This window comes from Gekko japonicus, unplaced genomic scaffold, assembly GCF_001447785.1.
Source record: "Gekko japonicus isolate JY-2015 unplaced genomic scaffold, Gekko_japonicus_V1.1 scaffold137, whole genome shotgun sequence".
Classification (NCBI taxonomy): Eukaryota; Metazoa; Chordata; class Lepidosauria; order Squamata; family Gekkonidae; genus Gekko; species Gekko japonicus.
This window is the reverse complement of record NW_015174276.1, coordinates 1284004-1311304: the sequence shown is the minus strand read 5'-3', so window position 1 is coordinate 1311304 and position 27301 is coordinate 1284004. Positions and strand designations below refer to the sequence as shown.

The window sequence follows — 27301 nt, the reverse complement described above, 5'->3', positions numbered from 1 at the left end:
GCTGATCTCAAGGGTTGCTCAGTCCTCAGGGAAGGCTTTCCGGGAAGCTCAGAGGGAAAAGAGAGGTGAAGGAAGGAATTTTTCATAAATGGACCTGTATTCATAATTCTTTAGTCTTGCCCATTTTGCCAAGAATAGAATGTTACTTTTCAAGACAAGTGGAGAAGCGCATTAGTGGGAAAAAACCCTCAAAAACAGAAGTGAAACAAGAAGTTAAATTTGAATAAGGGCCAACTTTTTTTTACAAGCAAAATAAATCATGTGATTGACGTTACTTTTCAAGACAAGGGGAGAAGCGCATTAGTGGAAAAAAACCCCTCAAAAACAGAAGTGAAACAAGACGTTAAATTTGAATAAGGGCCAACTTTGTTTTACAAGCAAAATAAATCATGTGATTGTTACAAGCCCGGGTATACTAGCTACGGACACTTTCACAGGCAGTGGAAATAACAGGAATGTTGGCAATTTGTCACTGGGGGGAAAAATTATGAGGAAATGAAGCATAAGAGTGGAATGAAAAACAAAGAGGAAGGGCAGGCAGGATAAATATGTGCAAGACAGACTCCCCTCGGGCATCCCAGTTTAGCTGTACAGTTCTTTCAGTCCTGGAGTCTGTATTTTAAGTGCTGTACAAGATCCTCTAATGATAAACTTCAGCACTTTACAACACAAAAGTTTGTACCTCGTTGGCTTCTAACGACAGCGCTTCGAGTTGGCCTTCCAGCCTCATCTTCTCTTTGAGGACCTGCAACATTTCGTCATGTGTGCCCACAATAGAGCTTTCCATGGATATACTGGAGAGGGACAAAGCACAGGGCCGCACACGCTTCAGTGCATATCTTGTGTTACTTATGCACACTGCATGCACATTTAACAAAAGCAAAATATCCATCGCCAGCTCGTGATATAACTCTGCCTAAGGAGGCAGGGCAAAGGCACAATGCCCTGTGGTAACTAAAGCTGGCGGTCCCCAACCTTTTTGAGCCCGTGGGCACCTTTAGAATTCTGACACAGTTTGATGGGTGTGGCCACAAAATGGCTGCCACAGCGAAGATCCTCAAGATGAGGGGCCAGCTGCTGCCAAAACAACGTTCTTAAAAATCTGCACAGCCATTCAGATCTCCAGGGGCCAATCAGAACCCTTGCTTGGCAAAAGGCCCACTGGGCCCTGCCCAATTTCTAAAAAACACTCGGTGGGCACCAGGATGCAGTGCAACATGGGTAAAGCTACAGCTAGGCCAGGCTATCACTGAAAGGAACTCCCTGAATCCTTTCCCCTGCATGTGGTTTATGCCACCTGTAGGTTTAACAGGGATACGGTTTCCAAAGGGCTATCACTTATACCCCCTTTTTACAAAAGGGGTGAAAGATTTTTCATACTCCATTCAGATTTAATCCCAAAACGATAACATCAAATTAGAAGAGAAACGACAGCTTTGTGTTATTGACTAATTACCCACCTGCTAATTTACACTTGATTTGAAAGAGATAGGCACTTAAGGCATCATTACCGTATCTGACACAAACAAGTTTCTGAGAAACGAAGAGTTATTGCATTCTTAGGGCTGAAGTGGATAAGAGTGTCTGGGGAAAAACCCTCGAATCTTAGTTAAGGGCAACACATTGGAGAGATTTCTATATTAAATACTTAATAGGTATGAAGAGGACACGTAAAGGTTTCCCTTGCTTGAAAGCCAGTCGAATTCGACTCTAGGGGGCTGAGCTCATCTCCATTTCCAAGCCAAAGAGCCAGCGCTGTCCGAAGACTTCTCCGTGGTCATGTGGCCAGCATGGCTAAACACTGAGGTGCATGGAACGCTGTCACCTTCCCACCAAAGCGGTACCTATTTATCTACTTGCAATTTCTTGTTTTCGAACTGCTAGGTTGGCAGGAGCTGGGGCCAGAGATGGGAGCTCACTCCATCACGCAGCACTAGGGTCTCGAACTGCCGAGCTACCGACCTTCCGGTCTGCAATTCAGCGTCTTAACCTCTGAGCCACCACAGCCCTATATGAAGAGGACAACTGAGGGCTTAAAGATAGGAAGCAGACTTTCTGTAACGTCCCCCCACAAATACAACATTTGACAACCCAGTGTGTCATCCAGTCTGTTCACTGGGTGGACCCCCAGCGCAGTCAGCTCGAAGAATGAATGCATATGGTACACAGTTCTGCTGCTGGAACTGAGCAGACCCAGCGCTGAGAGTTGCCAGGAAAATACATACATCAGCAATCTGAACTCTTTGGATAAAACAGTTGTATGGCTTGGGTGACTCGATCTTTGTTGCATGCTGGTGCTTAGTTGCCTTGAGTCTTGTGAGAGAGCACTGATCATCCACTCCCAAGATCATCTGCTCTCTCATGCTTGTTAGCAGCACTTATCTTCAAAGCCTGGGCTGTTTCTTCTACTCACTGGAAGCCAGATGCAAGTTGGCCTGGCTCATCCAAGTATTTGGGAATCATTCTTTGACTTGTAGCCAGCACTTAAGGTTTAAAACATGTAGTTTTAGTGATGCCTGTGGTCTTGAGGTCAGGGTAAGTTTCACTGTGCATGTGCATGCTTGATGCCAGCTGATGGGAGCTTAACCTGCACTTAACTGTAACTCTGATGCGTTATTAAAGAGCTCCTTGTAAGCAAAGCTGGACCATTTCATACCATTTCTTTGGGAATTTCTGAGAAGCTATGGAGTCCCTGGCCAGGCTCCATAACAACAGTGCACAACATACAACCAGCCATTCACATTTTCAGTCCCCCCACTGAGTCCAGTAGCACCTTAAAGACCAACAAGATTTCTAGGTTATAAGCTTCTGGGAGTCAAAGCTTCCTTTGCCAGATACAAGCAGGAATGGAGATCCATGAGCCCTAATACCCCAATTGGAAGGTACTGCAAGGAAGGGAGTCAGGATGCAAAGGTACAATGCAATCTGCTTGATCAGATGTAATCTGCTTGATCAGAGCACAGAAACAACGCTTAGGGGCAGAAAATTCTCACTGGTAGTGAGATAAGAATCCCATGTTCCTACTCAGCCTGGGGCGGCGGGGGGGGGGGCATTGTTCTGAATTTATGAATGAGCTTAAGCTCAGCCATCTACGACACCAGTTTATACCCTGGAAATCTTGTTTGCCTTTAAGTTGCTATTGGACTCAAATCTTGCTTGCCTACTGAAAACCAGTGCAGCTACCTACCCAAAATGGTTTAGGATAAGTAATCAATCTGAAAACAAAACTGTCTCTCCGTTTTTTTAAATTAAATTTTATTTTAAAGCTCCAAAGCAGGCAACCACTACCTTTCCTTCTGACGGACACTGTCATGATTACGAGAGCCACAAGCTGCTCAAAACTAGCTAGATCCTTTGGAACCCTGATTTTGCCACGTATGAATAACTGGTAGATGAACTTCCCTCTCCACACGGCCTGGGCCATTCATTTCAGCGCAGCAGTGGTCTGCAAACTGCATTCTGGTAATTCCCGGGGCTCCTTGGACCCTTTACAGGGGGATTCCTCAACGAAATGATCAGCGACAGCAGGTAAATTTCCCTGAATGGAAACTTGCTTACTACTGCTGAAGTTTCTTTGCTTCAGGCAGATGCAGGAGCGTGATGGATGTATTTGCTTGCTCAGTAAGGCCCAGCAGCAATGAGATTTGGCCAGCATACTGCACAAACCAACCACACACTTAGTGACCATGTCCCAGAAATTCCCACAATGCACAGGGCCATGATAGTAGAGAGAAGAAGAAGAGAGGAGGAAGAGATTGGATTTATACCCCACCCTTCACTCAGAGTCTCAGAGCGGCTTACAAACTCCTTTCCCTTCCCCTCCCCACAACAGACACCCTGTGACGTAGGTGGGGCTGAGAGAGCTCTCTGAGAATTGCTCTTTCCAGGACAGCTCTGACAGAACTTTGGCTTGCCCAAGGTCATCCAGCAGCTGCAAGTGGAGGAGTGGGGAATCAAACCCAATTCTCCCAGATTAGAGTCCGCAAACTTAACCACTATGCCAAACATGGAGGTGGCTGATAAGTCAATGCAGAAAGGATTTTGCTTCCCCCACCCACAACAAGTGACGCAATATTAGAAAGTTATCGCAGTTGCTCTTACCTGCTAGAGATGCTGTCTCTCCGACTCCTCACCTCCCCGTTCAGCTCCTGATCCTGGCTGTGTCCCTCCTTCGCTGCGGCCTGCAACACCTCTCTGATGGAAGGAAACTGTCCGACGGCATCCAAAGGAATCTCCTGGCCATTCACAGTGAACGAAACTGCCTGCTTGCCTTCCATGTTGAGTAAAGTGCTGTGCGGACCCCTGCCGGAGACACTGCTGTAGGTGGAGCTGTCACTCTCGTTGCCATCCAGCCGCATTCCGACGTCGCTTCCATCGATTTCCGACACGCTGTCTTCCGCCAAGGAGGAAATCTCCAGGCGGTCGTCTGGGTCGGGGGTCAGCCTGATCTCAGACACGACTGAAGTCAGGCTGTTCCTGTTTTGCTTTAGAGAAGCACTGGGCGAATCGGCGGCTGGAACAGTCCCACCAGCACTTCCGTCTGCATCGTCAGTTCTGTAGTCAGCCAGGGATCGGATCTTACTTGACCAGGAAGATCTGGAACTTTTCCTCTCTTTAGACTGCATCGGAAGACCCAGGCTTCCCAGCTTAGGTCCCCGTGGGACACTGGTCCGCAAGAAGGAATATTCTTTTGTCATAGCGACAGTGCTGGCCCTTGGCAAGATCTCTGGGTTGAACATTAGCTCAGGATCGAGGGTACTGGAGGGACGAGTTTTAGATTGCTTCTAGAGAAGAGCAGAATGAGAGAATACAGTTCTAGATCATTCAAAAATTAGACTGAGAACCAATTAAAACTCTTTTAGAGTACTATGCTATGCTGGCTCACTCCAGTCTAAGGCCGCTAATTTTAATGTAGTAGCTCTGTACTGGATAGCACTGCCAATCAATTAATTGCCTAGGTTTTTAACTGATAATAACCATGTTTTTCTAAACTATCTCAAAGCCATTACCATACCAACATAAATGGCAAAAAGACTGTCCTTCACTGGCCCTTGCAGATAGATGGAATGCAGTTTGGACATCAGCAGAATTTAATTCTTCAGTCTTGACAACACATTACCAAATGTTTAAATTAGTCTCCTGATGGTACCTAACACCAAAAACTTTATCATATACCTCGCCACAGCTGAGTCCAGGTTGTTGGAAAAACTGTGGGTCGGTTGGAACTTATGTCCATTGTTGGTTGACCTGCCCAGTGTTGGTACCTTTTTGGCAATTTTGGAGACAGTTATAACAATGATGGGGATGGCATTAGAATTTACTCTGGAGCGCCTTTTATTAGGAGCAAATTGCAATACAGATCAACCTCAATGGATAACTAATGTTATTGCGATTCTTTTATCGGCCACCAAACTCACCATAGCTGCTTGTTGGACAATTTTCACTGCCCCGACTCTAGAGATGTGGCATACACAACTATGGAATCCTAGCTAGGCTTACTTTTGTGAGTCAGACGACATCAGCTAGACCCCTCTTAGAGTTGAAGAAAATTTGGTCACCTATTCTAACTTATCTTTCTGATCAGAATTCCAAAGGAATTATATCATTGTTATGTTTAACATATGTCATTCTACAGTTAAATGATACATTTTTATACTAAAAAAAACCATGATTAAGAACAGCTGTGATTGATATTTACTGTGCATGTTGTTCTGGGTTTTGTTTTTTTAAATATGCCGCTCCTTATAACTTTATGAATTACTTGCAGGTAGCATTAACAGTAGCTGTGAGCTGTCAGATTTTTAAAAGTGAAATAAATAAAATAAAATAAACCAAAAACCCCCCCCCAAAATGCAACAAGGTTGCCTTTTTAAAACTACTGAAGAGAGGAGAGTTTCCTTTTCAGCATGAGAACTTTAACAACAAACAGAAGCTTTTCAGGGATCAAAACCAGTATGGTTCTATAAAATAAACAAGACCCATCAGAAATTTCTGAGACACCTCATAGGCCATTAAATTGGTACCACTCCACTAATAAATCAGGCATATCCCCCCGGAATTCAGCAAGCTCTGTGGCTAGAATGGTAGGACATCAAAACTGCAGATCAAGAAAAAGCTGAGACAGCAGTTGTTCAAAATTGTACAGAGTGTGGTCCTATCTTCAACTTTTGTTATACAGGAGGGACAAAGTATACTGCTGAAGAGCTGCAAGAATATCAGATTTCCATGCGGAGCGCAATCCTTTAGTTTCTGTCTCCATCTTTTAGTTTCTGTTCTGCTCCGTCCTATCAGTTTCTGTCTGAGATGTTGCAATGCATATGCATGAGTCATATGGTCTGCATAGCTTCTAAGGCAGAGGTGTCGAACTCATTTGTTAGATCTGACATAAACGTCACTTTGTCAAGCCAGGCCACATGTGCCATAAAATGCAATGCCAGTTACCAGAGATATAAACTTTATCCTGGATGGGCTGGTTCCAGCCCACGGGCTATATGTTTAACACCCCTGTTCTGCCCTTGAGTAAAGAATAATATTGTTAATTGGGTCCGCCTGTGTCCTTTATCAAGTTCATATCTCTAGTACCTGGCGTGACATTTTAGAGCTTAGCACTGGGACAGTGTACAGCAACATAATGCACAGCCTCTGTCATCTGGCAATAAAGAAGAAGAAGAAGAGATTGGATTTATACCCCACCTTTCACTACCTGAAGGAGTCTCAGAGCGGCTTACAATCCCTTTCCCTTCCGCTACCAGTCCACGTTCCTAACTACTACACCAAACTGGCTCTGATGACCAGTTGCTCACAGGCTGGATAAGAGCCCTGGATGGGCTGGTTCCAGCCCACGGGCTATATGTTTAACACCCCTGTTCTGCCCATGCTATGGAGCTGCGGTGGCTCAAGTGGTTAAGACGCTGAACTGCAGGCTGTGGAAGGTCAGTAGTTCAGCGGTTCGAGACCCGGGTGCCGCATGATGGGGTGAGCTCCCATCTCTAGTTCCAGCTCCTGCCAACCTAGCAGTTCGAAAGCAAGAAATTGCAAGTAGATAAATAGGTACCACTTCGGTGGGAAGGTAACAGCGTTCCGTGCGCCTTGGTGTTTAGTCATGCCGGCCACATGACCACAGAAACGTCTTCGGACAGCGCTGGCTCTTCGGCTTTGAAACGGAGATGAGCACCGCAACCCTAGAGTCGGATTCAACTGGCTTTCGAGCAAGGGAACCTTTACCTTTACCTCTGTCCATGCTAAGGGCTGAGGAATACAAGCTCAGCAAAGCCACCTTATGCCAATTCAGGCCACTGGTCCACTGCCATTGATCTGAGGCACAGAAAGGCCATTCCCAACAGGCGCTACCTAACAGCCATTGAGTGGAGATTTGTGACTGACTGAACCTAGGACCTTTTGACTCTGAACTCACCCTACGTCAGAGACTTAAGGCCACAGACCTGCCCGCTGGACTCATTAGAATACAGTTGCAATAAAAAAGCAAAACAGAGACTCCACCCCCCAAGTTCCTTACTCTCTCCTGGTGCCTTTTCACACGGTACTGTTTCAGCTGCTCTTCAAGGCGCCTTCTTGCCTGAAGTCTGATCTGTTCTTCCCTCTCCAATGGAAGAGGAGAATCAGAGGAACCTGTATCATGAAAAAAGCAGCTTTCAACATCTGTTATGTAGATGGATTCTGTGTGCATCAATCACATCACTCAGCATATTATCATCAGTAATTATTCTTTTACTATGAAAGAACAAGCGGTTAGGGAGGAGGTAAAAGGAGAACAAAGGGCTGGAGACTGATGAGATGGCCACTGTTTTAACAAAGCTGCTTTAGTTAGGGTCACTGAAAGGAGGGTAAGTTACACTGCGGGCTTGCCAAATTGCACTCGGATTCTTGTTCAAGATCGGCTGCAGCAGCCCAAAGACACCAATAGGCCATGGGTATCCCTGCTGGGGGAATGACCGCTTCAGTTCTAACAAAGCAGTCTGATGAGCCAACAGGCCACACTTCTATGTGCAAATCTGAAAGTATTAGTTTTTCATAGCACTGTTGGTACGCAAAGAAATTTAATATTCTCCTTTGTTCATCTTTACACCCACCACCCTGGGAGGCACAACATTAGGGTAACTGGAGGGTTGGAGAAAGACAAACAGACAGACAGAGATGTCAACAAGCCACCCACAAAGTCCAGAAGCAAGCAGAGATTCTAATGCAGATTTCCTAGCTGTCGTGCTCCTAGCCAGGTGGATCTGTGTACGGGAGGGCTGAGAGGGACGATGCCTTCCCCCAAATTCATGCACTAAAGTAGAACATGCACTATTTGCAAGGCGCGCTTACTAACACACAGTGAAAGGAGGTGCCTCACCAGCCCACAAAAACCCTAGTCCCATTGTGTAAGCATTGCTATCAAAAGCATCATTCACTTACTTTGAAGGTTAAAAGTCATGGCACTTCCGAGCAACACGTAAGAACGCCCTCCATGTTACGGGCACTGCCTGCTTCAAGAACCCTAATCACCTACTTATGTTAGACACATGGGAAGGCTGACCATGGGATAAATCGACTGAAAACTTTTACGGAGTTAGCATTTAATTTTTAAGGGACCTTGAGCAGGCTCTGTGGCTAGGCAGAGTGGAAATGATGCCAATAAACAGGTAGGTCTCTGTCATGGTTGGACACTATCAGGATTAGAAATCAGTACCGTGCCGGGGCTGAGCCTGACATCGTTTGACCTCGCAGGTACACTGCACTAAACAAAATGGTTCTTTGTTTACATGCAGTCAGCTGCATTCAGAGGTCTCAAACAAATCAGAGCTTGTTTGCAGTGAGCAGAAGCTTGCTTTGTTGTTCCTTGTTCCCTCCTCTTGTCGTGCGCGCAGCCATGATTGAAGACTTCCTGGTCTGATCGATTTGCTAGTACAGCCAAATCTAGGCACCTTAACCAAGTCCTTCCCCAGTAGCCAGCATTCTAAACCATGGTTCATTCCTGGCACAGAATCCCAGTTCCTAAGAATGAAACAAATCTGGGCGTTGCAGCACACTGGCATTAAACTGAAGGTTTCTTAAAACCAGGACATCTTCCACTGATGCTCTGTGCATGAGGAGAGGATGGAGGGAGCGTGTGAGCAGAAGAACAAGCCAAGTTTGTGCTCACCATAGATAAATTCTGACTTCTTCGTGAGATGTGAATAGAGCTTAGGCCTGTAATAACAACTCAAAGCCAACAAAACTGGCAGGCAGCCATTTTATTCTACATGGGGAAATAATATCCAAAAGGACCAACAAAAATGTTAGGGAACAAGCTTTCTAGTCCCCCCAGAATTCTTAACCAGGCTGGGTGTGTAAAGGAGACAAAAATAAAAGGGGGGACAGAGAGAAAAAGATGCTGTTGGGCATGATGAACTAGCCCTTCTGTCTGTGGACTGCAACAGGCTTCAAAAGGTGCATAGGAAGTACAATGCCTTTAAGCCAAACTAGGTGCAAAAACTATCTCCAGTTGCATCCAAGCTCACTAGGACTGCACGCAAAGGCAGTTCTCAAAAATGTGAAAGTCAGGGCATCATCAGATCTCTCTCCAGATCAACACATACACCAACCTAATAAAAGAAATAAAACCCCCTAGTTTTTAACAGAATTGCATTAAAAATGGGAAAAGAGGGGGGGGGGGAGAAAAAGAATAGCAGCACCTCTCCAGCCTGCACTGCTAAGCAAAGTATTGTTAATTTTTGCAGAGTCGCATGCTTCAGAGGCCACAGAGCACAATTCACTTTGGAGAAGGATCCCGCAGAGGTATCTCCCCCCCCCCCCAGGAATGGAGAGAGCTTTTTTATGGTGGAAGAGAAAGCAAGGGCTCTGCAATGGAGAGATGCTTACACAATTCCGTTTCTTGCATGGGAAGGCTTAGTTTGAGGGACTGCAACGCTTCTTTCCTAAGAACTATGCCCTCAGCACTAGCTCCCCGAGACGACTTTAGGTTGGCATTGAAACCGGGCACACCTGGAACAGGCTCTTCCCCACGCGGACCACTGGCAAGATCAACAGACGCAGGGAGATCAGGAAACCGAGACGCCGGTCCATTCTGGAAAGGGCTCTCCTCATTGTTCGGTGCCAGACTCTCTTCTTCAGTTGGCACTTGGCCATCATTTGTACAAGCAACTGGGTGGGGGGGAGAGTATCGCATTGCTCTATGTTAACACAGTGTTAGAAGCATAATGGGTGAATGGCACAGCTGGAGATGTCAAGGCCTGGAAAAATTCAGGGGGGGAAAGGGTTCCCCCCCTGATTTTTAAGATAAGTGCTGCTTGTTGGGGTCAAGGACTTGGACCAAAGGTCAGGCTTGGCATAACACAGCTTCACACATTCAACCTCAAGTACATAATCAACAACAGACGAACAATGAACTAATTCCTTTGCTTTCTTCTAGGATGCACTCTAGACCTAAGGCAATCTTAAAGTAAGAATGTACAAAGTGCCTTACCAGATCTTCCCACTGTGGCTCAAAGAGACCCAGGGAGACCATCTAAGAACTTCTGCTCTAAAATATTCTACAGGTGTAGCTTGCTAATACATGTTATGGACAAAAAGGAGCGCTTGAACTCAGAAACACTGCTGCTCCAAAGTGTAAGAAACATATTTGATGGTAGATTCAGGATAAAAAACATTATAACATGTACGTAACAAGATTTAAGCCAATATTAAAGGGAGAAGCAGACAAATCCACAGAGGACAGGTCCATTATATGATGATTAAACAGACCTTGCAAGTTCAGAGGAAGTAGACCAGTTGCTGGGAAGCAATGACAGGGGGAGGGGCTTTGGCCTCTGCACCCTGGTTTATAGTCTTTCAGGGAAATCTGATTGGCCACTGAGGGACTATACCAAGGGTGTCAAACTCATTTGTTATGAGACCTTGTTGGGCCGGGCCATGTGTGTCATAAAATGTAATGCCAGGTAGCGGAGATATAAACTTTATAAAGGACACAAACACAAAGGGGTTTTTTTTTACTTAAAATAAAAACATGCTTAAAATATTAGCACTCTTGCAATATTTTGCTTATGTAACAGTGTCTGATAACTGGCATCTCTTGCTTTGAATTATTGCATCAAGATGTCTATGCTGTTGCAATCTTGAGTATGCTGTTCAGGTGTGTCTCTGTAAGCTGCAAACCTATGATGACGCAGCAGCAGCAGAACTGGAAGCAGCAGCAGAAGACAGCCAGTTCCACTGCGGGCCTGATAGAAGCCCCCCGAGCCTCATGTTTGACACCCCTAGGCTATACGATGTAACTCTGCAGACCTTTACTCTGATTAAGCAAAGTTCTTTTTATATCTTTAAAAATATCTAATCAAAAGAAATTACTTACTCTCTGTGCCATCTCCTCCTGCGAGTGAATCCGACTTGGCCTCGAGGTCCACAAGCTGTTCAGAACCGCAGGGGGCTCCATTGCTGGCTGGCTTCTCCAGCAGGAGAACAGACGAGTCCATGGCAAAGGCGCTGGGAACTCTCTCATCAGCCGAATAACTCACTTCCAAGTGAATTACCAAGTCCTTTTTCTCTCCATTGGGGGCACAGCTACCAACGGGCACACAATGCTAACCCTTTTTCATCTGTTGTTTTAGAGCGGGCCGCTCAGTTCCGCATTGTCTGCAGGCAACTCAGAAATTCCAGCCGGTTATTAAAGCATGCTGTGGGGCTGAGGGGGAGAAAGTCATTACCAAGTTGCATCTCTTTCTAGAAATCAGAGACATTTATTTTTAGAAGCTGTCGTAGAGAGCGATCAACTCTATCACATATAAAAGCCAGACCAATATTCATTGTAGCATGACCGAGAAACAGAAGCCAGGAGGGACCTCGGCAAATGAAAGGGTGGCCCGATGTAGGTAGGAACAGCCATAGTTCTCAAATACTGGGATCGCCAGGAGCAGGTGGTTGGTTCAGGTTTGGCTTCAGTGGTGTCAACCCACAGTACAATCCTAAGAAGAACTGGTGGTGGGAAGCGCTGTCAAGTTGCAGCTGATTTATGAAGAGAAGAGATTAAATTTATACCCCACCCTTCACTACCCAAAGGCGTCTCAGAGTGGCTTACAATCCCTTTCCCGTCCCCTCCCCACAACAGACACCTCGTGAGCAGTGTTCCCTCTAAGCTGAGTTAATGTGAGCTAGCTCACAGTTTTTTAGCCTCCAGCTCACACATTTTGGTCTTAGCTCAGGAAGGATGGCTCCAGAGCAAACTAATTTATGCAGCAGCCAAACCACTCACTCACAGCTTTAATGCCAGTAGCTTACAAAGCAGAATTTTTGCTCACATGACTCCACAGCTTAGAGGGAGCACTGCCTGTGAGGTAGGTGGGGCTCTGAAAGAACTTATGATTGACCCAAGGTCACACCAGCAGCTGCATGTGGAGGAGTGGGGAATCAAACCCGGTTCTCCCAGATTAGAGTCCGCACTCCTAACCACTACACCAAACTGGTGACCCCCATAGGGTTTTCAAGGCAAGAAAGGTGTTCAGAGGTGGTTGGCTATTACCTGCCTCTGCATAGCAACCCTGAATGTCCTTGGTGGTCTTCTGTCCAAGTACTAACAGGATGAATGTGGGTCTGTCACTGCCTCCCAGTCTAACCCCTTCACATGGTTGTTGGGGAAATACAATTGGGAGAGGAGATCATGAATCTATCAATTAATATGCTATATTAAGAAGAGTTTATCATTGTGCCGTGCACGCAGACCAAAGCAAAGAAATATTAAATAAGCCAAAACGAACAGACAAAAAACTAAACTAAAACCTGTACATATAAACCCCTGGAAGCTAAAATGACTAATCTGAGACTGTCATACTTTGGTCACATTATCAGAAGACAAAAGTCACTGGAAAAGACAATAAGGCTAGGAAAAGTTGAAAGCAGTAGGAAAAGAAAGAGCCAACATGGGATGGATTGACTCACTCTAGGAAGCCACAGCCATCACTTTGGAATGACAGAATGTTCTGGAGGTCATTCATTCATAGGGTCATCATAAATTGGAAGCAATTTGACCGTACTTAACAGTCATACACAAATAAATCAGCAAGCCATGACAATAATCTGGCTAATTTAGGGAACACAACCATAGTTACCATTTTCCAATTAACATGGTTTGACTGAAAGTAGATATTCAAGAAACTAGTTCAACACTGCAGTTAAGAATGTCAGACAGGGGAGATCCAGATTCAGATCCGTACTCAGTCATGAGACTGACGTCGGCCCCGGTCACACGGGCCGGATATCACGGGGAGGAGGCGTGGCTAATTGCCCCGGTGCAGTTTGATCCGCGATTATGCGATCAGACACGCCAGCAGCACACCACCGATCCTTCCCTTGGCGCAGCGGGTAAACAAGGGACCGGAGGGGAATGCCGCGTGCCGGCGCAATCACACCACGGGTGTCTGGAGGCAGCCCGTGGCAAACGTTTACTAGTACCTTAGAGCTACTAGTTTTTTAACGCGCATTGTTGGCGGTAAGCCACAGGTGCGCTCCACTTCCCAGATGTTGGGGTGTGATCGCACCTGGATAATCCGCCCACCATCCGTGCCTCTCCCGCGGCAACTTTGCCGTGTGAACGGGGCCTTCGTTCAGCTTAACCTACCTCACACGGTTATTGTGAAGATATAAAAGGAGGAAAAATAACCAAGCATGCGGCTTTTAAACTCTTTGGAGGAAAGGACAGATGTGAGAGAGAGGGACACTGGTTGCCAAAATAATGCTTCAGGACTCTCAGGAATCCTCTGAAGCATGGAGATAAGGCAACGTGTGTAGCTGCTGCAGATTAGAAACTGAGGCACGGAACTGGAGGCCAGGTGGTGGGAGGAAGGGAAGGGAAGGTATCCAGAGGAGCAGGGGGGTGGATGACACCATCCCTTTAATTATTATTTGCAAATCTGGGGTAACCTCAAAAGTTCCACAAGATTATAAGTTTAGTGATTTTGGATCCTGTTCCTGTACAGTGATTGCATTAACCGTATCAGAGCTATTACAAGTGCAGCCATTGCTACAGGGAATACGTTTTTAGTCCCAATTCATACTGCCAGCTGCGTTTTATTTTCACCATCCATAGCTGAGGGTTAGAACACTTTATCCATTCAGGTTCAGACAGCTTCATTGATACAGCAACACACTTGTTTACTGAGCCCATGCATCCAGCACCGCAGCTATCATATATCACATCGCAGACGAGTGAAATACTACAAGCCTTGGCGCAGTACGATGAAGCTTCACTGCCAGGAAAAACTGGCCTCCTGGAACGGAGAGGTTGTAGAAAAGCTTTTCTTAAAGTTCCCCTAAAGAAGAGCCACCAAAACAAAATACACTCCCAGAGGCCTAAGACCCTCTGGAAGCTGCAAAGGTTGCTGGGGAGTGTGCTATTGTACACCCTTATTTCATGGACAGACAGCCCTTTTCAGAGAAAAACTGGGGAAGCTCCATCATCACCAGTGTTCTCAACGAAAGAATACCTCATAAGTAATTCCAGCATCCCCCCCCTCCAACACCATTTAAAAAATATTGTCATAGCTCACTGGTTGTCTCCTATTAATGTAACCTTAGGAAGTCGTTTGTCTCATTGGCTGAGCAGCTACAGCACCACTCGTCATGACTTCTAAACCATACACAGGATCTAGATCAGAATCCACCTACACAACACACTCAGAGCACTTCTCACACACATTACTTCACTAATCCTTACAACATCCCTGTAAGGTAGACCAGCACTGACACTGCAGAAGGGATGGTCTGCCACCTGGTGAGTGTGTGGCAGAGATGACATTTGAATCAGGGGCCTCACAACTCATTCCCTTAACCACTCTGCTATATACCAGTTCTCCTAGTGACTCTATACCAATTTCAGGTTATGTCAGTTCTACAATAAAGGAATAAGGCTCATCACCACACCAAGTCAGTACATCTGCCCCTTACAGTGTATGAAAATCAAGACTCACAAGAAACAGATATATTCAGGTGGGTAGCTGTGTTGGTCTGAAGCAACAGAACAAAGTTTGAGTCCAGTGGCACCTTTAAGACCAACAAAGTTTCATTTTGGGTATAAGCTTTCGTGTTCATGCGCACTTCTTCAGATATCTGAAGAAGTATGCATGCACACAAAGGCTTATACCTCATAATTAAACTCTGCTGGTCCTAAAGGTGCCACTGGACTCAAACATTCTTAACATACAGATACATACAAGTAAGTGTTCCTACCACCCCTAGAAAGAACCAACTGCCTGACAATTATATATCCTATATTTAAGAAGGAAATAATAGTAAGGAATGCTCTTGTAAAGAACTGTTTCTGGGTTGTGCTTTTTAGAAAAGCCCGACCCTTTTTTAAAAAAAGAAAGAAACCTCACAAAATTAGATGCAAGTTAATGCAAGCCTTTTCTAAACGCTGATTTAAGAAGAGGGGGGGGACCAGCTCATAATAAGCCATACTGTACAGAAATGAAAGTTAATAAAGTACTATTATGGCATCCAACATTTTCAGACACGTCATAAGACAAGACAAAATGTGTATACCCCAAGATACATATTTTTTTCATTTATGTAGCAGATTTTTTTTAACACCACCTCTCCAGGAATCTGCCAGGTGTGGCTTACAAAATAAAAATTCTTAAAAGATAATGTTAAAAGATATCAACAAGTGGGAGAGAGATAACTTTTGTTATCATACTTTGAAAACAAAGCAGCATTCTCTACACGGACAGAAATACAGGTAGGATGAGGTAAGCACAACAGAAACATGTAATTGTATCATTAAGCAACACCTCAGGGGCCAACAGAAACAGTAAAATAAGTAAGAAGAAAACATCAGCTGGAAGATCTAACACAACACCAATCTAGCTGGTCTTTAAAGTGAAGAAGCATCTCAAGGGAAATCTGAGAGCTTGAACAACAGTAAGCATGTTGCATCCTCTCTTCCGCACTTCTCAAAATGATTTGAGAACCAGTGAGGCACAGTGTTTGAACATGGACCACAGAGACCAGGGTTGAACCCCTCCTGCTCAGCCACAAAAGTGTTCATTGGATGATTCTGGGCATGTCAATATCTCACAATTTAGTCTACCTCACAGAAATGCTGCGAATTCTGGAGGGGTGGGGAGACAGTTATATCATGTACACGTTATATAGGTCTTACTGTAGAATCAATAATGTGCAAAACCGTATAGCCTTCAATGAAGTCAAAGCCCGGTCTGGACGTAACATGCAAATAGGGTTGCTGATTCCAAGTTCAGAAATATCTGGAGATTTGAGGGTGGAACCAGGAAGAGTGGGGTTTAGGGAGGGACAGGATCTTGGTAGGATATAATGCCATGCAGTCCACCTCCCAAAGCAGCCAGGAGAAGAGGAATAAATGCTTTAAGTAAATAAGTGATTTATGTAGTCTGAAGATCAGTTGTAATTTCAGCAGATCTCCAGCCCCCATCTGGAGGTTGGCAACACTACATGCAAAGGAAATTACACAAAATTTCTCCATGGACAGGATCCACCCTTGTTTTCAAGGGGTAAAGGCATCCTCAACACAAATCCCTAGGGCTCTTCTTTTTCACTTCACACAGAGGCCACGGTGAAGATCTGAGATTGGATTTGGGCCAAGGCATGTATGTAGACGTGTGAAGGGGAGCCTGAGTTTTAGCAGAGGGAGGACTGAGCATCCGCGAAAACTTACATGTACATTTTGTGAACTGAGTCGGTTACTGAAGTCAGGAGAGGGACGCATGCAAGACGACTTCAATAGTATGTCGTAGAGGGGAACCGGGTTTCCTTTATGTTTGTGGAAAGTGAAGGCACAGGGTTCTGGGGAGATGAAGATCAGAACTAGCTCCAAAGGAGAAAGAGGACCTTAGGCAAAGCCTTTGTCGTGGGGGACTCTCAGCGTCAGCAGAAGGAAAACTAAGCACCGATATATCTTTTGCGGAGTAGCTATTAAAACCAGGGAAATGCGCACGAAGAATAATTGTAGAAAGCTCCAGCCTCCCTTCGTGTCCAGCTATTCCCTCCCTCCGCTCCTTAACTTAGCTGGCTGCTCCCCAACAACCAAAACAAACGTCAGCTCCAGCCGCTGCCCTCCCCCGCCCGACTCCCACCCCCATTGGCGCCCACCACCACCAGCCCAGCCGGGCCCCTTCCCCTCTCCTCTGCCCTGCCTGAGTCTCCTTCCCTCCCTCCTGCCCGAGACGTGGCGCTACCGGGACTGCTCCCTCAGCCACAGGCAGGCGGTGCAACATCTTTTTCCTTCCCCCGGAAACGCCTCCCGGGTTTGGCCCGAGGGTGGCCCTGGGGGGTTAGCAAAGTGAGGGGGAATCCCCTTTCCCTGCATCAGAGGTCCTCCCTTTTCTCGACGGAGGGAAGGGGGGAATATAAGAGTGACAGGTCAGCGGAACGAGGTAAAAGGAGGAATGTGTTCCCCCTGCGGAGGAAGACTTATTGAACCGGACCATCCGGGTGGGATAGTGCTGGTTTGTTTTCTGACGTCGACTTGTGCCAGCTCCCCAGCCAGGGTTTGCTGTAATGGTGTGTATCTTTATTTCTGTTCGCAGGCATTGTTCTGCACCGCTGAGGAAATGCTACAATTATTCCTGCCATATTCTTCATGATATGGATGGGTGTGAAAGGTGGATAATGAAGAAAGCTGACAAAGAAAGTACTGGTGCCAGGCTCCAGGTGGGATCTGGGGATCCCCTGGAATTACAGCTCGTATCCAGACTACAGAGATCAGTTCCAGTGTTTCCTCTAAACTGAGTTAGTGTGAGCTAGCTCACAGTTTTTTAGCCTCTGGCTCACACATTTTTGTCTTAGCTCAGGAAGGATGGCTCCAGAGCAAACTAATGTATGCAGTAGCCAGATCGCTCGCTCATAACTTTAATGCCAGTAGCTCACAAAGTTGAATTTTTGCTCACAAGACTCCACAGCTTCGAGGGAGCATTGATCAGTTCCCTTGGATAAAATGGATGCTTTGGAGGGTAGACTCTATGGCATTGTACCCCACTGAGGTCCTTGTCCTTCCCAGGTTCCATCCCCAAATCTACAGGCGTTTCCCAACCTGGATCTGGCAACCGTACCGTCCCATCCCCCACCAGTGACCAGGGGGAACCTGGCAGCCCTGTTGGTTCATTTGAAATGTGGTATTATTGGAAGAGAGTTTTATGGATACCCCGCAATGGCAAAAAGAGCTCAAGTGGTTGTAGACCCAATCAAGCCTGAACTCTCCCTAGAAGCCAAAATGACCAAACTGAGGCTATTGTACTTTGGTCACATTATGAGAAGACAAGAGTCACTGGAAAAGACAATAATGCTAGGAAAAGTTGAAGGCAGCAGGAAAAGAGGGAGACCTGACCTGAGATGGATTAACTCCATCAAGGAAACCACAGCTCTCAGTTTGCAAGACCTGAGCAAGGCTGTTAGCAATAGGATGTTTTGGATGACATTAATTTATAGGGTTGCCGTAAATTGGGAGTAACGTCACAATATTCAGCATATACACATCCACAATTTATAGGCTCACCTGCCTTCCAAATAACTGAGACTCAAAAGAGGGCAATGAATTAATTATTGAAAATATATGGAATTAAATGTTAGTATTTAAGGTGCCATTGGGACTTTCCCCATAAATTAAAACCATTTAAAATCACAGAATACAAAAAAGTGCAGAAAATAAAAAGCAGACTTAATAAGCTAATTATAACCTCGATGTTGAATGCTCTGTTTTCTTTTGGGCAAAAGTAATTTCCACAGAAAAAGCTTCATGCATTTCTCACTGCTGCTATTAGGAATAAAATATAAACCGAGCCACCAGAAGCAACAATTAAACTCTTCATTTCAGTGCATTTTAATTAACACGTGTTTGAGGGATTTACTGTGAATGATACACAACCAAAGAATTGTTCATTAAGTTTCATGAGGGGGGGCACTCCATGGTGGTGCATTGTTGAAAATTAGACAGATGTGGATCCAATCAGTGCCTGGAAGCTTTTCTGACATTTCTAAACTGAGTGGAATATAAGTATAAATAGAAAGACTTATGGTCAGCTGTACAATGACTTCTTTAAAATTTGTGTGAGAGTTCCAAGATGCCTGTGATTTCAGACAAGGGAGCTTCAAAAAACAAGTTAACTCTGAGAATTTCAACATCATTTTGTAACAGTTCTTTTAATTTTACATTTCCTGATTGTGGTGTATTTGTACTATAAGTTACCATGGAATAGTCTGTCACATCCCTGATTTTGTGCATGGTGGTTTAGCCCTGCAAGATGCAGCCGTAGTTCTGCTTCTTAGAATTGTAGACTGGATGAGCTCCCTTGTCTTGAAACCAGTTGCTCCCATCCCTGTATCTTCTTGTTAATAAATGGATTTTTTTTAACATACCTGTTTCTGCTGTGTGAACCTGAGAGCAGGAGCCTGAATGACTACTACCCTGTTCCTGGTTTGCAAGCAAAAGGGAAATATCCCACTGTAGAAATGCAATTAGGTGAAGTGTTGCTTCCTCCTAGACAAGACAGAGGCTGGAAGCATCAACCATATTTTTCCACAGAAACATTGCTGAAGTTATGAGACTGCTTCTTGGTAAGCAGTTGGACGCTGACTGCAGCATTGACAAAATAAATAAATAAAAGTGGAAATCTCGTAATTACTTTCTAACTATAAGCTTGCCAGAGGATGCTGGATTTGTCAGAACGGTTCAGAAAGTCATCAGTATGGACTGAACAGGTTTCCCAAACCTTTGAAAAATGCAGAAGAGCAAAGAGGATGCCTTTTGCCACTGTCCAGAGTTTATAGGTCAGTGCTAGGTTTCCGATGTGTTGTGTGACCAACATGGAACTTCCAACCCTTCAATTAACAGTTATAAGATCAAGCTGGACCACAAAAATGGAGCAATGCTAATTTGCAGTAAGTAAATTAGTCAAGTGGAAAATACTGCCCTGACCTGGATAGCCCAGGCAAGCCTGATCTCGTCAGATCTCAGAAGCTAAGCAGCGCCAACCCTGGCAAGTACTTGGATGAGAGACCTCCAAGGAATACCAGAGCTTGGATGCAGAGGCACAATAGTAAGTACTCTCTCTGAAACATCCAAGCCTCACTTTGGGTCACCAGAAGTCGACCATGACTTCCAGGCGTACACCCCCCCCAAAAAAAATACTCACCAAAAAAGAAAGACAGAAAATACTGTGTATAACTTGGGTAGAAGGAAAAAAAGAGTAAATTCATGTATGAGATGGCTCCAACGAACTATTTAGCATCTGCATAGTGTTTCAAAGCACTTTATAGTATTTACTGCCCTGTAAAATTGGCCTTGGTTATTATTCCCATATTGCAGATTAAGGGGAAGGGTTTGCCTAAAGCATGCTTGAAAATGAGGTAGAGTGGGCTCTACCGCTTCACACTGTAGGTGGAGGATCATGGTTGTTCGCATTTTGGAATGCTCTCCTGAAAACAGAAACTAGCGGAGCAAGCAAAGGGGTAGGAATGGGGCTGCCAACCACCAGGTGGTGGCTGGAGATCTGGGATTACAACTGATCTCCAGGCGATAGAGATCAGTTCCGCTGGAGAAAATGGCTGTTTTGGAAAGTGGGCTCTATGGCATTGTACCCAGCTGAGGTCCCTTCCCTCACCAAATCCTGCCTTTCCCATACTCCACCCCCAAATTCTCAGGGTGTTTCCCAACCCAAAGCTGTAACCCTATTAACAACACAAAACAAAAAATAATACAAGAAATTTAAAACTAATTAATCCCAACAATAAAAATATCAGCAGTAAAATCACTAAAATCATAAGTGAATACATTTTAAAGAAAGACAGGCTATAGAAAGGGTTACATAGCAAAAGTCTTTCAATCAGGTACCAGGCTCAATTTAGGGTTCTAACGATCACCAAGAAAGCCTTGGACCTATGCCTCTCCTGCTATGGACCGCCATGACTGCTTTGCACATCAGAGTCAAGCCATCTAGAAAGGCCACCCTGCAAACAGATGAAATTGGCAACTGCCTATTCATGTGCATTCTCTGAGGGCACTCCCACATTACGGAATGGTCTGCTGGAGGCTACGGCGGAAGACCGGAGGGCCTGGTGTGATCTGGTCCATGGGGTCGCGAAGAGTCGGACTCGACTGTGCGACTGAACAACAACAACAAAAAGAACTGTGATCTGGATGGGTAGCCGTGTTAGTCTGTCTGTAGCAGCAGAAAAGAGCAAGAGTCCAGAAGCACCTTAAAGACTAACAGAAATCGTGGCAGGGTATGAGCTTTCATGAATCACAGCTTATACTTCTTCAGATACTGAAAAAGCAAGCAGTGACTCACGAAAGCTCATACCCTGCCACAACTTTTATTAGTCTTTAAGCTGTGATCTATGATGCAGTGGATCAGCTCAGGAGGTGACCTCTATTAGGGATAACGTGCTTTTTCCTCTTTCAGTTCTCCAGTCCCAGCCCCCGCTGCATTATGTTGTTTGATTAGGAATCTTTGCCATTAGACTCCAATGTCACAGGGTTGCCAACCTCCAGGTGGGTTGTGGAGCTTTTCCACTATTACAATTGATCTCCAGATGACAGAGATCAGTTCCCCTGGAGAAAATGGGTGCTTTGCAGGGTAGACTCTTCGGCATTAGACCCCATTGAGATCCCTCCCCTCCCCAAAACCCGCCCTCTCCAGGCTCCACCTCCCAAATCTCCAGGTATTTCCCAACCCAGAGCTGGCAACCCTACAATGTTATAATATTCTGTAATCCACTTTCTGAGTGAATGAATAGCTTTGTATTACTAGGAATCTTTGCTGTTAGAGTCAAATATTATCAATCAAATGTTAGAATATTTTGTAATCAGTTTATTGATTGACTGAATAGTTCTATTGTACTTATACTCCAATTTCTGTCCCGTTGAGAAAGGTCAACAAGGAAAGAGAAGAAGCATATCACAATCAACCAGAGATAAGCAAAGTAATATCTGAACTATTAACAATGTCTATTTTGGAAAGGTTCGTATGGCCAATAACTTTTTGTACAAAACATGACCACTTTTTAACAAAGAAAAGTTTCCGACGTTCTGAGTCAGGATGTTCTAATTCAACCGTTATTTTATCAAAAACAAAATAATCCCAAGCTTTGTTGTACCATTCACAGAGAGTAGGGATGTCATTAGATTTCCATTTGGCGGCTAAAACTGTTTTGGCCGCTACAAATAATGTGTCTAGAAGCTCATGAATGTGTTTAGGGATAGACATGTCGTCCCATAAGTGTAACAGGATTACGTGCGGAGATGTTGGAACTGATAGTGTAGTAATTTTGTTTATTTCGACAATAATTTGATTCCAAAACTTTTGAATCAACGGACATGACCACCAGGAATGAAAAAAGGTGCCTATATGCCCACAATCCTTCCAGCATTTGGGAGAAATCGACTTTGAGATATATGAAAGTTGATGTGGTGTCTTGTACCATCTGGCCATTAGCTTGTACGACTGAAGTCGTATATTTAAACAAGAAGACATAAGAGCTGGGGAGCCCCAAATTTGATCCCACTGGTCCGCTGTAAATTCTTGTTCTAGGTCCTTGTGCCAGGCCTTTTGGTACTGAAGTAGGTGGGTATTGTTACGTCGTAACAATAAGGAATATACAGTGGAAATCATGCCTCTTAAAGGAATGGAGTCATCATATAGGAGTTTCTCAAAATCCATAAGTTTGACACGTAAAGGTGCACATAATTTGGAATTAAGTAAGTGCCTGACTTGGAAATACTCATACCAAGGAATAACTAAGCCGGAGCAGCCTTCAAGCTGGGCTTTGGGTTTCATATGACCTTGAATCAAGATATCTTTGAATCTAGTAGCATCCAGCGCCCTCCAGATTTTATATGAATCCTTATGCCTAGCCGGTTTAAACCAAGCTTGGCCAGTGAAGTTTGAAAGAGCTGACATATATGGAACCAAATGTTTATGATGTTTACTCCATACCCTAAACATGGCTGGTATAAAAAGATTATTAACCTTTTTATAACCATCATAGTATCTAAAGTTCCAAAGCGATTCGCGGAAGGATTCAGTTGGAAAATAAGAATCTTCCATCACCTTCCAGTCAGATTTGTATGAGTTTCTATATTGTTTAATTAGGTTGGTTAAAGCTATCGAATCATAGTATAGTTGAATATTGGGAGCTGCTAGTCCCCCATGATGTTGTAATCTGGTGACTGTTAGGAAATTAAGCCTTGGTTTTTTGTACGCCCATATAAAATTATTGAATTCAGATTGCCATTTTTTAAGTAAGGAATTTGGAACGTGAATCGGTAACGCTCTAAAAATAAAGGTAAGTTTAGGCAGGATAAACACTTTAATTGCTTTGATGCGCTCCAGGAGCGTGAGACATTGTCGAGACCAGGTTTTTAGCAAGGCTGAAGTCTGGGCAGCAAGAGATAAGTGATTTAACTGCAATAACTGTGTCAAATCAAGGGGGATATAAACCCCTAAATATTTAAATGAAGTAGTAACCCATTTATATTTAAAACGTGCACGAATAAACATTTTGGTGTCGTCTTTTATATTAATAGGGTATAATAGGGTTTTTTCTATGTTAATCCTAAACCCTGAAATGAGGCCAAAATTATAAAGATGCCTATCAATGTGGAAAAAAGAGTCTCTAGGGTTTGCAATAAACAAAATCATATCGTCAGCAAACATACTAATTTTTGCCATTTTCTTGTTTACAGGTAATCCAGTCCAATTTGGATCATTTCGGAGAAGATGGGCAAGGGGTTCGATTGCTAAATTAAACAAAATAGGCGACAGGGGGCAGCCCTGTCTGGTACCCCGAGTCATAGACTGGGGTGCAGTATTAAGACCATTGATTCTTAGCAGAAATAGCGGTGAGCGATATATGGAAGAAATAACGTGTATAAATTTGTTGCCAAAGTTCATGTATTCCATTAATTTTAACAAATAAACATGTTCCAAAGAGTCAAACGCCTTTTCAATGTCTATCGCAAGTGCGCATGATTCCAAGGCCGAGTTTTGTTTGTAAAAGTGGATGACATCAATAACTTTATGAATGTTGTCCGTCATGTCTCTTAAAGGGATGAACCCGGTTTGATCAATATCCACATAATCTGCAATAATTTGGTTCAATCTTTTGGTTAGTATATTAGTAAATAATTTATAATCGTTGTTTAACAACGAGATGGGGCGATAGGAGCCCACTAGTTCAGGGTCTCGATCTTTTTTGTGAATTAATATTATCTTAGCTAGATTCCAAGTTTGTGGTATTGGGCCATTAGCAAAGATAGAGTTAAAAAGGCTTAAAAGGGTAGAAGATAGAGAAGATGAGAAAGACCTATAAAATTCAGAAGTATAGTCATCTAAACCCGGGGATTTGTTAAGTTTCATGGATCTAATGGCAAGAAGCAGTTCAGGTTCATCGATTGGGCGATCTAGAAATTCTTTGTGTAAGTCGGACAAGATCTTAATGTGTTGAGTATTCGTAAGAAAGGAATTTATGTCATTTATAGACGGTGATTTAGTAGAGTACAAATGTGAATAAAAGGTGGCAAACTCTTGAGAGATAGATCTTGAAGATGTTAATAATTTTCCTGAGGAATCTCGTATACTCTTAATACCTAAGTTTAATCTTTTCTTTTTAACTTTCCAAGCTAAAACTTTAATAGCTTTTGGGCTATTATTCCAGTATGCTTGCTTAGTGTAGAGGAGTCTCCTAGAAATTGTGTGTACTTCTAAGGCTTGTAGTTTCTTCCTTTCTGCTTCTAATAATTTATAAATCTTTGGATTGCATGTTTTTTTATGTTGTGTTTCTAACTGCTGAATAGTATCCAAAATTTGTAGTTTCAAAGCTTTAGTTTTCTTTTTGAGTGCAGCAGAAATGGCAATTAATCTGCCCCGTAGGAAAGCTTTATATGCTTCCCAAATCAAATCAATCGGGGAGTCGTCTGTAGTGTTCAATTTAAAAAACTCCTCGGTTTCTTGTTCAATTTGGGCACGAACATCAGGATTTTTTAGTAAAAAATTGTCAAATCTCCAGGTATAGGCTCTGTCAGCTTCAGATTTAAGATTTAGTTGGCAGCATACTGCTGCATGATCTGACCAGCATTGTGGTTCAATTCCTGCTAGAGTTAAGGTGTTACAAAGATCTTTAGAGATGATAATGTAATCTATTCTTGAATAGGTGCGAAATTGCTTCGAAAAATAGGTAAAATCTCTATCTTGCGCATGTAGGAACCGCCATGCATCAATAAGGTTATATTTGTGGAAAATTTTATTCAGTCCTGTAAAACTATGTTGGTGTGTTTTGGCAGAAACAGTTTTAGAATGCAGTCGCTTCCTATCTAACTGATAGTTCATTATGTAGTTTAGGTCAGCCCCCATAAGCAGGGGACCTTCCTGAAAGTTATGAATAAGAGCAAACACTTCTTCTGCAAAGGTAAGTTGACCGGAATTTGGAGCATATGCAATGGCTAGGGTTATTTTTTGGTCATTTAGAAAACCTTTAATGATGAGAAACTGACCACTTGGATCACAAAGAGAATCTAGTAGTGAGAATGTATTATATTTTGAAATCAAAATTGAGACACCTCGTGCTTTGGAGGAGCCAAAAGCAGAGAACCTATGAGGATAGAAAGCAGAGCTTAACAACAAATTTTTATCATTTTTCAAGTGTGTTTCAATAAAAAAGCAATATCTACTTTTGATGTTTTAATATGCGCATGTAATCTCCTTGCTTTAATTACATTGTTCACACCATTGCAGTTTAGTGATAGAACTTTAAGTTTTTCAGCCATGGCGCTGTATAGTTTGATGGGTGAAATGCGTGAACTTCACACCAAAAAGAATGGCAATCAAACGAGGAAGACTATACAGGAAGCTAAAAATTCGAAAAAAGCAGAACCACCCAAAAAAACTAAGGTCTATGCAAGAGTGGGCGTTCCAAGAAAAAAAGCTCCTGCAAAAAAACCACCTTGGTATTACTAAAACCTTTGCAAACACAGGTAACCTGTAGTCGTCAAACTTGTTTTCTAAGATAAACTCAAGAGAAGCCAAATCGGCCATGTAAAAACCTACATTCAGGCACTCAACAACAGTGAATAGGATGAATAGTGCAACACATAACAACAACATTCCCCCCCTCCCAACAGTTCTCGGAAAGCAGTAACAAAAAAATCGACAGTATAATAAATGGAGCAACAACCAGTGCAAACCAAAAAACAAAAATAGAATAGTACGGGAGATGGGCATCGCAACTGCGAGTGACCATCTAGGTCCAGGGGAAGAAGGAACTTTCGTCCTCCCTCTCCTGAACGGAGGTCTTTCGACTCCTCCATCAGGTCCCTCCTACCTCCCCCGGAGGACTCAGAAACCGAGGTGTCCTCACAATCCCATGGTGTCCTCACAATCCCACCCCCCCCCCCCCAATTCCTTCAAAATATGCAACAGGCCAAAGGCCATAACTATTCATGCAAAGCAAAGATCGATGAGTAAACACAATACAACATGTTAAGATCACATTATCATACGTGTCCCGGTGCAAAGCGAACCGGAATCTTGCTGCCTTTGATCGGTGAAGAGGTTTCCCATTTCCTCTTAGCGGAGGCTTTTTCACATTCCATCGGTACTTGAATTTTCAGGGTTTTTAAGATCATTGCTCCACCATCGAGGTCTTCAACAGTCCAGGTCTTATTTTGGTGTCTTATCTGCATCGCGCCTGTTGGGAGCCACTTGTATCGTACTCCAGCTTCTATCAGTTGTGTTACTATTGGTTTCAGTTTTCTTCGGAGCTGCAAAGCTTCTGAAGAAATATCTGGAAAGATCAAGATGGGTTTTTCTTGAAATAAAAAACCGCCGGCGAGCCGTGATTGATCCAATATTTTTTTCTTCGTACAAATGTCTGCCAACTCTATAATAATATCCCTCGTTGCTCTCGTTCGTGGAGTAAAGGTGGAACCTAGCCGGTATGCTCTCAGGATTAACGGCGCCACCCCCTCTTCTAGTTGGAGAACAGATGCAAGCCACGAAGCTAAAAAGATAGCCAAATCTGTTGTCCCTTCTGCTTTCTCCTCAAAGCCTCTAAGCTTGAGGTTCCGTTCGCGGACCTTATTTTCCAAAGTAAGTATTTTTTCTTTAGCCCATTTCTCATGGGATTCCAGATTGCGTACTCCATCTTGGTTTGCCAAACTCATTTCTATAGCGGTTTCTGCAGACTGCGCCACTTCTTGGATAGTAAATTGAAGTGACTGTAGTTGGTCAGTAATCGGCTTCATCATTTCCTTAAGCGAGCCCAGTAAATCCGCCCGCAGAGC

The 27301-nt window shown here is 43.9% G+C and overlaps 1 protein-coding gene across 1 annotated transcript in view; it reads right to left on the bottom strand.

Moving 5' to 3' along the window:
* The window catches only part of GOLGA3 (golgin A3), a 51582-nt gene extending 39916 nt beyond the window's left edge, over positions 1–11666 (bottom strand). The window contains exons 1-5 of the mRNA XM_015423788.1: positions 11354–11666; positions 9865–10146; positions 7517–7629; positions 4102–4784; positions 683–794 (exon numbers count right to left, since the gene is read on the bottom strand). Coding sequence (XP_015279274.1) covers positions 683–794; positions 4102–4784; positions 7517–7629; positions 9865–10146; positions 11354–11474 — 1311 coding nt within the window. The 5' untranslated portion in view covers positions 11475–11666. The remainder of the gene's footprint in view (positions 1–682; positions 795–4101; positions 4785–7516; positions 7630–9864; positions 10147–11353) is intronic.
* Positions 11667–27301: the final 15635 nt, after the last annotated feature.